Source organism: Octopus bimaculoides, chromosome 6 (genome assembly GCF_001194135.2).
Source record: "Octopus bimaculoides isolate UCB-OBI-ISO-001 chromosome 6, ASM119413v2, whole genome shotgun sequence".
In the NCBI taxonomy this organism is placed as follows: Eukaryota; Metazoa; Mollusca; class Cephalopoda; order Octopoda; family Octopodidae; genus Octopus; species Octopus bimaculoides.
The window spans coordinates 44287552-44298417 of record NC_068986.1 but is presented as its reverse complement, the minus strand read 5'-3'; the positions used below and the strand labels follow the sequence as shown (position 1 = coordinate 44298417).

General features: G+C 34.2%; 1 protein-coding gene across 2 annotated transcripts in view; it reads right to left on the bottom strand.

Moving 5' to 3' along the window:
• LOC106878945 (uncharacterized) overlaps positions 1 to 10866 on the bottom strand; it is a 48019-nt gene that overhangs the window by 19495 nt on the left and 17658 nt on the right. For both annotated transcript variants that reach the window (XM_052968707.1, XM_052968708.1), the window contains exon 2: positions 1007 to 1412. In XM_052968707.1, coding sequence (XP_052824667.1) covers positions 1007 to 1412 — 406 coding nt within the window. The remainder of the gene's footprint in view (positions 1 to 1006; positions 1413 to 10866) is intronic.

The window sequence follows — 10866 nt, the reverse complement described above, 5'->3', positions numbered from 1 at the left end:
GTGGCTCGTATCGCAGCCGACACGTCGGCATTTCAATCGAACCGGCGGATTATACTAGCTTCCTTTCTTTCAAACCTATGCATGTCCTCAGCAGTCATGGCCCATGTTTCACTGCCATGTAGTATGGCAGTTCACACACATGCATTATACAGTCTACCTTTCATCCTGTGTGAGAGGCCCTCAGTTGCTAGCAGAGGTAGGAGCTCCCTGAACTTTGCTCAGTTAAAAATATTTCTAAATAATTAAAATATTGTGTACATCAAAAAGACAACGTTTTTTTTTTCTTAGAGTATGAAGACTTGTGTTTGTGTTGATTGACACACCATGACATTCATTATATGTATGTTGACGTTACAGATGCCATGTTAAGAAATAACAAACAAAAATTGTGTTTAATCGTTTAAATAGAGGTCCAAATATCATAAAAATTTGTATGCACTGCTGAAGGTAAATATGAAAAAAAATATGCAAAACAACTAAAATAAAATATACTATTTCTAAGATATTTCAGGTACACACAGACATTTCTAAAGTGTTAGTATTATTGAGATATCGTTTAAGTACAAATTAGTAATTGTTTCTTGTTGTGAAGACATGTGTATAGACAAGCTTTTTATTACACACCTTGTATTTCCAAGTAGTTGTTGGGCTCTGAACACATGATCTGTTCTATTTGAAAATCAGAACACTAGTACATGAGAAATCAAGAGAAAAAAATGAGAAAAAGATTGATTCTAAAAGTGGAAAGGTGAATTAAAACAGAAAAAGAAAGGAAAGAAAAGAAAGAAAATTAGAGTTATTTCTCCTTTCACAACAGAAATCATCTGTGTTTCACTTAAATATTTTTTGGCCAAATGAAGACTATGTTACAAGAAATATACCTTGGGTACCATCCAGTAGGATTGAATAAAAAACTGTTTGGCTGATTGTAACTTACCGTGGTCCTGTAATACTCAGTCAACAAACAAATACCAACACACATATAGAACTAAAAGAATTATCTTACCATCATAATAGTGAAACACGTCATCATACAACTTGAGGCTGAAGCTTTTTGAATTGGAACAGTTTGTAATTATTATTGAATTCACAGGTTCCCAGCCTGGTGGCTCCATGATGATATCTTGATCAGTAGATACCAATAGCTTGTCACCGATGTCAGTACTGCTACCATTGCTGTTGTTAATGCTACTGTCATTGCTGTTGGTGTTGTTACCAATACTACTGATACTACCGTTACTGCTATTGCTGGTAACAGTTTCATTCATGTCAGGTATTTGTGTGTCTCCAAATAGAATCTTATTAAAAATGATACTCGATGATGTTCCAATATTTTCAACATTATGTGTCAAGTTCATGAAAAATTCCTCATGTTCAGATGAAAGTTCTGGGTTTTCAGTGGTTGTTTTGACCTTTATTTTTGGAATATAAGAAAAGTTTTGAGTAATTTCCTAATTTAGGATCCATAATTCATGATATTTTCCACATTATTTAATTTATAGCAGCAGTTCTCTGATACATGTTTGTTTATATGGCTACTAGTTGCAATAGCCACATGATATAATTTATGAATATATTAAAACTCTGCTGCAAAAATAATTTGGATTTTACAAGATTTTGCTATATTGCGTAATTTTGCTGTTAACAAATGTTGCACATTGCCACAGCACATTCCCACAAACTTATTAGTAACTACCATAATTTATTACTAAATATAATTCCTACTAAATATCAATCATGTATAATAATAATGTGTGACTGTTTTGATCAATGGTTTTCAACCAGGGTTCATATGACCCCTGGGGGTCCATATAAGATTTTGGGTGGTCCAAGCAAGCAAAATAGTAAATTGGGGACTCACAGTAGTATATTAAGGGCCATGAAAAATTTTGCTTTAGATGTATTTATTACAAGAAACAGCTTGGTTTCTTTCTCTAACATTTTACTTAGCTCAACTTACACAAGTTATTGTGTGAAAAGCAGAAATTTAGAAAAGAGCACAGTTTTTACACATTGAATGGCTATGGGGGTCTGCCAGAATGGAATAATAATCAAAAGGGTCAATAGGGGTTGAGAACCATTGGTTTAGATGCTGTTGATATTGTGTAGTCCAAGGTCATCCCTGAGTGAGCAAATCTATGATCAAAAGCATTCTAGCAGTGGCTATCCTATCTTTTCAGACATATTATTTCTAGGACTACATTATCTAATACATTCTTCCCTTTTTTACTTGAAACAAATATGTTGCAGAGAGGTTAAAAGGATATTGGCTGCTATTTCTATCATCTCAAGTTGTGATAACTTGAGATGCTAGAAATAGCCATTGACTCATTTCCATGACACTTTCTTACAAATTATAAAATCAAAGAAAATTATCAAATTCCTGCAAAAATTTAAAAGTATCTTTATTTATCCTTTATATAAAATAGTAAATTTATGGAAACATTTACAGGGGAAAATGCATTGAAAATATATCATACTAGACAAAAACAACTATAACTATTAAATTATTCTCGAGAACTTCCTCCAAAGTCCTTTTATTTTTTTTATTTTTAGACTGATAGAATAAGCACTAGGCTTCCAAACAATAAGTCCTGGGGTTGATTTCTTTGACTAAACCTCTTCAAGGCAGTGCCACAATCAAATGACTGAAATATGTAAAAGAAATAAAAGATTTTTTTTTTCTATTTTTACTCAAGAACACAATGCATCACTCACTCTGAGAACCAGAATCATGATCTTATGAACGTGAGTGCAACACTCTAACCACTAGGCCATGCATCTTCACAAGCCTCTAAAGTATGTCAGCCGATGTGCAACAACATCTCATCAGAAGTCTTGCACTATTTGTTCCAGCTTTTTGTGTTTGGAGTTCAAATTCCACTATAGTCTTGCTTGGGTGGTAAACTGATATTGTTACCTGGTTTAATGCTACTGGCTGGTACCTTAAATGCCTTTTTAATTTTTGATGATTCGAATCAGAAAATGTTTTATTCAAGTAAAGGACATTTTTTCCCTTTTTTTTTATCTATGGTCATGAGGCTGCAATATGCAATAAAGACATTGATCCTTTGATGCACAGCCTATCTGCCACGATGACACATATCAGCATAGACATATAGTATCAGACATTATATGGTGACTTGAAAAGTGTTAAAGCACTGAACACGAGAGCCTCCTCCTTCAGAAAACATCTAGACAGATGCTGGAACACTGACAAAAACATAACAGTCACAATTGAGGCAAATGAAAGAAATTTGGGTAATTTAAGAATTAAGGAAGCTTTACTGATGCACAGACTACGACCCCAAATTAACAACAGGCTGGAGGTTGGTAGTCAATATATTATTTAGCTACATCTGGATGTGTGTAAGTTCATTCTTTATAACATGCCCATGTATTGTTTATAACAAAAAAAGAGGAAAAAAAAGAAGGGGAAAAAAGAAGAGAAGCTGCACGTGTAACACATAACTTAGAAGCAGCGCTACAGATGTATGAACACACACGAGATTGAAACATAGCTGACTTCACGCACTTCTCATGAGGAATTCTGGAAGGAGCTTCGTGAAACCACTACTGAGACGCTTCCAAAAAAAAGAAAAGCCGTTGGAAAACAGTTTATAGCAGAGACTCCATCTAAGAATATCTGAAGAAAGAATTGTATTCCGAAATATCATCAGACTATAGATAACTAAATTACAACAGGTATATAGTCCATTTTTTGTATTATAGTGTATTGTTGTACCATTCAAAACTTTTTATTCTTTACTTCAAGTAGCATGTCAACTTGCAATCATGAGTGAAAATTGACATTTAATGTCTAGACAAATCCTCTAACATGTACATACTGTAGGAGATCAAGATTATTCCTTAACAAATAAAACAAGAAAAGATGGAAATGAGCAAGCTAATTTCTGTTATGTATCCAGTGGCACAATCAAGTTTTCTCTTAAACAAATTTATATTTTCAATGGCTTTGATCTCATCAAGCAGACTATTGTAAACTAAGCATGATGCGTGATCTAGAATGCTTTTAGATCTATTAAGAGTAATTCTTTCAACAAACAAATTATTTCAATTTCAATTTTCCCTGCAATTGACTTCAAAGTTCATCACTTTTTCCGAGAGGAAAGGCTGGTATATATCAAATTGCCGTTTATGGGTGAAGAGGGACAATCTTTATTCATTGATTTTGAATATAGTTGAGATTTTATATTTCTTAAAAAATGGACCAGTATACGCTAAGTAATGCGTACCTTCTAATATTCCCAAGTACTTCTTTTAATACAAAAATATTTTATTTATCAAATAACTGTGTTTGTTACACCATACTACATTCACGTAAATTGTTATAAGATACTTCAAGTTGTACAATGTAAGTAAAGCTTTGTTATTCACAAATGATTGTATTTTAAAACTAATCCTTATCAATCGTCACATTTTATTGGCCACTTCCTCAACATGATTCTTCCGACTCAGATCTTTCTTAATTGTTACACCTAAAAATTTAATGCAGTTAACCCTTTTTACAGGGGAGCCATTTATCATTGCTTCACTTACAAAATCAATATTTTTCTGTGCTGGCTTGAAAACAATATAATTGGTTTTATCAATATTTAATAGCAGTCTATTAAGAGTAAACCATTCCATAACATCATTCATAATGTCATTCATAGTTGAGATCAGTTCTCCATGGGACCAACCTCATATATAAATACTTGTATCATCAGCAAACATAAGAATTTCACGATTTTCTTGATTTATAATATTAGGCAGGTCATTTATATAAATCAAAAATAAAATAGGGCCAAGTACAGACACCTGTGGAACCCCACAGTTTACACTGTTCTCGCCTAACATTTCATTAAATAGCACATATTGCTTTCTATTCTGCAAGTAGCCTCTAAAAAGTTCCAATTGTTTACCTCTTATCCCTATGAATTCCAGTTTTTTCAGTAAAATGTTGTGTGGTATAGTATCAAACACCTTACTGAGATCAATGGAAACTCCCAATGTTATTTCATTTTTATCTGCTGTCATGTATAAGTTATTCATCAAGCATCCCAATGCTAGTTCTGTGCTTGCCCCCTTCCTAAATCCAAATAAAATTCTTTGTAATAATACTTGTATTCTGCCACTTTTTTTTTATCCATTTCTTATTTTTATCAATGTAATTTATAAGTTGTTCTTTTATTATTTTTCTAAGGATTTTAGAGAAATAAGGTATGATTGATACAGGTTTGTAATTTGACATAATGTGTTTTGCACTCTTTTTATATATTGGTATAATTTTTGCTTTCTTCATTTCTCAAGGGAAACAACCAAATTCTAAACACTGATTGAAAATTTTAGTTAATGAGTTAATAATTGAATCAAGTATTATGATAATGTATTTTCTAACGATTCCATTTGTACCCTGAGATTCCTGTTTCGTGCTTTTAATTATTTTTTCTACCTCATCTTCATTTGTTGGCAACAGAAACATAGAGTGCTCTGCCTAGTGCCTCATTGATGAGAATTAATTTTGTTGTTGTTGCAGGTCAGGGCTTTGTTTTTCAAGGTATCTTGCTACTAAGATAAAATAATTATTAAAAGTGTCTGCTATTTTTTATTTTGTTTTAAAAATTTTCCTTCACCATCAGGGAAGAAACCAAAACTTTTGTCTTAATCTCCTCTTTTCAAAATACTGTTGAGTGTTTTCCAATAGTTCTTCATATTTTTAATGTTTTATTCAAGCAATCCTGTATAGTAACATTTTTTTAGTGACTTTAAAACATTTTTTTAGTATTTTGTTGAATTTTTTGTAATGACCATGCATTTGCTTATCTTGAAATTTGTTCCTGTGGTACGCTCTATACAGATAGATCTTGTATCTTATAGAATGGACCAAACCTTTAAAAAGTCAGGATAAGTCATCCTGTTTAGTTAAGTACATCTTTTTAGTTTTGAAACACATATCATTTTCCTCTTTGATTATTTTAATAAGTTTGTTATTGTTTAAATCCAGATCAGAACTATTCTCAATAAAGCTAAAATCCTGTTGTCTCATATATTCTCTAAATTTTTCCTTACTACTTACATCAATTTTTTTAAAAGTAAGAAATTTTCTTATGCATTTATTTTCTTGCAATTGTATAGTTCGAAGCAAAGAGGATATTGGAAGGTGATCTGAAATGTCAGATATGATCGTTCCAGCATCAATATCATCAAGGCCAATACAGTTTGTGAATATATCATCTATAAGTGTGCTGTTGTCCTCATTCACCCGTGTTCTCAGTTTGTCTTCTATTAAAGCGAAAAAGGAATTGCATTTCAGAATTTCTTGGAGTTGAAGTTTGTGGGCAACACTATTAATATTATCATCAGCTGCCAGCCAAGAAACAAAGCCTATTTTTCAAAGCTATTTTGTGTATTATAGAATTAAGATTGTTGAAAAGATCCTTCAAATTTTTATCAGGAGGTTGGTAAGTTCAACCAATGACTACCTTCATTCCAAGTCCAGTTCAAGATATCGCCAGAAATAAAGATTCAGCAGATGACTCCAATGACAACCCACTACATCTTTTTATATTGTCAATTTTGTTGCGCACATAAATACCCACTCCACCCCCTCTTGCATCTCTGGATTTACTGAAGTACCCCTTCATTTGGAAAGCATCCTTATCATAATTCTCCTTTGTCCACATCTCAGTGATGCATATAATTGTGAACTTAGTCTCAATTGAATTAAGAAGGATACTAAATTTGTCGTGATTTTCCGGAAGACTTTGAATGTTGATATGAAAAGGAAGAAAATTGAGAAAGTAAAGTGACAATTGTATCCTTCTATCAAGTACTCTTGACATTTAATGTTGTCATCATCAGGCATTGGGTCAAGGATTTCATCAGTCTTGTCACCAATCATTTTGAGGGAAATGTTGTTTGATCATTTGCAAGTGACTCAGTCTGGAGGATTAGAGACTGTCGTCATTATATTACAATGGGTTAAAGATTTAATTCTCAAGTATACCTTGCATCTATCATAGTCATGGGAATGATGATTTACTTCTAACTCTCTACTTGCCATGCAAATTAAGCATCGATTTGATTTGTGATCTTTTGATGCTGACATTCATTTGATTCATGCCCATATTTTTTGCATTTAAAGCATTGAATTATGTGTACATGTTCATAAATTGGGCACCTTTTGAGTCCAATAGAAATTTTGTTATTACATATTTTCATGGCATCTACAATTGGATCTAGTTTGTTTGGCTGCCAGCATTTCAAAGATTAAAGTTTATTGAAAATTTTAAAATTTGGCACATTAATATACTTTTCCAAGCTGAATTGCTGGAGTTATTTCACTTTTTCTTGGAAAATGTTTTTAAAAAGTTATAGAGGTTTAAAGTTTGATCATTTTCACCCAGTCAGGAAACAGGATTTGGAAGCTGTCATTTTGTGTGTGACTGCATGTGTTATCAACATTCTGAAAATAACATGTGTTGGCTGTGTGGTAAGTAGCTTGCTTACCAACTACATGGTTCCGAATTCAGTCCCACTGCATGGCACCTAGGGCAAGTATCTTCTACTATAACCTCGAGCCGACCAAAACCTTGTGAGTGGATTTGGTAAACAGAAACTGAAAGAAGCCTGTCGTATATATATATCTATATATAGATATATAGATATGTGTTTGCATGTGTGTATATTTGTGTGTCTATGTTTGTCCCCTCACCATTGCTTGACAACTGATGTTGGTGTATTTATGTCCCTGTAATCTAGTAGTTCGGCAAAAAGTGGCCGATAGAATAAGTATTAGGCTTACAAAGAATAAGTCCTGGGGTTGAATTGTTTGACTAAAGGTGATGCTCCAGCAAGGCCGCAGTCAAATGACTGAAACAAGTAAAAGAAAAAAAAAAGAAATCAAATTCTACTTAATGTACAATATATAACTCCCTTGTAACTTTTTTAAAATTTGGAATTTTCAGAAAATTTTTGTGGATTTGTACTCTACACACAGGAATTCATATGATTGTGCAAAAAAAAATTTCAAATGGTGGGGGCATGATTTAAAGCCTATTTAGCTGTTATTCTTAGCGCATCTCACGACCAGATGCACAAGCAGCAGAACACAACATCAATGCACGTGGCATTGCGTAGAATATATTTGTCAACACGTATGCTTTCTCACTGACAAAAGAGTTCTCATGTTTGGCTTGTTACTATGGAAACAGGCATGAATGTGTCTGTGGCTTACGATTAGCTTAAAATTACCCAAAATTTTCAAACTTCAATTGCTAATAACTCTTTATTTATTGATTTATAGCGAAAATGATTTTCGTGTCATTCATTAGCATATAAAAGTGTATCATTACACTGAATATGAAATCAATTCAAACAGAATTGATGCAGGCAGCTAAACCAACTAGATCCCTATGATCTTGGGTGTGGTCTTAATAATATATGTCACTCACTCTTTGCCTTGATATTTTGTCAACACTCCTATATCACTTTCTGACTTCATACTTTCTGCAATAGTCTGATTCTTTTCAAACAATTTTCTATGAAAATCTTTGAGTTCATAGTCTTCCTCGACTCCAACGGTCTTTATTTTTGGCATAACTTGTTTCAGGATGTTTATGGAAATTAAGCTATGTTTTGACATGGCTTTTATTGCGTTATCTCTGTCACGTTTGGAAGGGAAATTTACAACAATATTGTTTGCCTGTTTCTTTACATTGACGACTGGGACAGTTTTTAATGTCCTTTGAATGCCTTTCATCTGTTTCTCTTGCACCTCTTTGCCAGTAATAATTAAGGGTGGTAGCACCTCAGCATATGTCTTTTTGTGTCCTTGTATCTTCACAAATTCATTTTGCATGTATTTAATTTGTATTGTTAAATCAGTGATACTTTTCATCATTTGAGACATCTCATCTGGTTTATTCTTGTTAGAATTTGAGCCATCTTAGGTAAAGTTTTACCCCCTCACCCCCATACTTTTCACAAAAAAAAAACAAAAAAAAAACACGCCTTTTCACATGGAATCAACTCCCTCCAGCCTCCTACTTTCCCGCAAATCCATTATTTTGGCGGTTGGAAAATTTTTTATTTTCATAGAATGAATTATGGTGAGCTCCTAATATGCCACAAAAACCAATTTTTATCCAGAAAACACGGAGTGGATGGGGTGGAACCATTGGAACACAACCCCCCAAGATAAGCAAACATGCCACCAACCAGCTGACCAAAACCAGAGAGTGTGCCATGGAAGGTTCTGCCTGGCAGTGCATCCACCTGCTGTCAGTAGTGAGTCATAACAGAGCAAAGCCTGGCAATGCATCCACCTGCCCGAAACAGCGATTAATAGCACACCAGACACCAAAAAGGCATCATGGTAATGCATCTACCCACTGAGACATGTAGGTCATAACGTACCAGACAAACCCGGTGGTGCATCAACCTGCTGAGAAGACAGCAGGTCATAATGCACCAAGCCTCCACTCACCACCAACAACGGGTCATAATGTACCAGGCATTGCCAACTGGGCCTGATCGCATCTACCGGTTCCCTAAGCAAGAACAGCCCGACATGCCAAAGAACCTCCCAAACAAGACTACAACAAGAAAATCTAAGAACGACCCACCCAAACATGTTGTATGATATTGATGAGTCGAACCAGTGTCTGCTACAGTCCCGTTGGGAACCAACGCGACACGACACCTAATGAAACCTAACTAAGCCGGGTAGGCATCTAACTAGCCGGCTCGGGACACCTAGACGGTAGACCAGTAGAAGTCTACCCACCCTAGCAGAGAGGTCCACACCTCCCGCCGTTTGCCCACGCTTCGTCCACATAATCTATATACAATATATATACACATATACATATATACATATACATATATACATATACATATATACATATATATATATACATACATATGCATACATATATATATATGTGTGTGTGTAGATATATATATATATATATATATATATTGGGTCATTTCATAAATGATGCAGTTTTTTTATACTTCTTTTAATTTTCAAAATTAAGATAAACACAATTCTTTTTTAATCTAAAGTATACTCACCTTCATTTTCCACAATGCTCTTCCATATAACTGGTAGACTTGCAAGACCCCTCTTCTAAAATTCACTTATCCATGATGAAAAATATTCCTCCAGTACTGTTCTGACCTCATCTACAGAATTCATATTTTTCCCAGCTAAATGATTTTGAAGACTGCAGAATAAATGATAATCAGATGGGGCAATGTCTGGTGAATATGGTGGATGGGGCATCGTTTCCTATTCAAACTGCTTCAGCTTTTGGAATGTCATCCTCACTATATGTGGCCGAGCATTATCCTGATGGAAGAACACCTTTCATCTTGAAACCAAAGATGGTCGTTTTTCTTCTAGTGCAGGTGTGGATGAATGGTTGAATGACCAAATCGAAGCTTCTCTGCTAGTTCCTCAACAGTTATGATGAGATTTCATTTCACCAGAGTTTGCAGGACGCCCTCGTTATGCTCTACAGATCTTCAAGGATAAGGTTTGTCTTCTAGGCTGTAGTTTCTGGCTAGGAATTTCTGGAACCACCGTTGACACTGATTTACACATTAATATTCCTTGCACTTTCCATTGTGTTGTTGCAATTATCGAACTCATAAAGCAAAATATGCCGAATATTCTCCTTTGCTAATTCCATTACAGCTTTGAAAAAATAACTGTTAAAATCAAACTGCACTCTTCAAAACTTGCACTAAGAACAAGTACTAGGTAAATTACTACCTGCTTTTATAGGAAGTTGATGCAGGTAGTTTTTCCCATCCCTCTCCGACTTTTAGCTTATGCAATTTCAAAACCACATTATT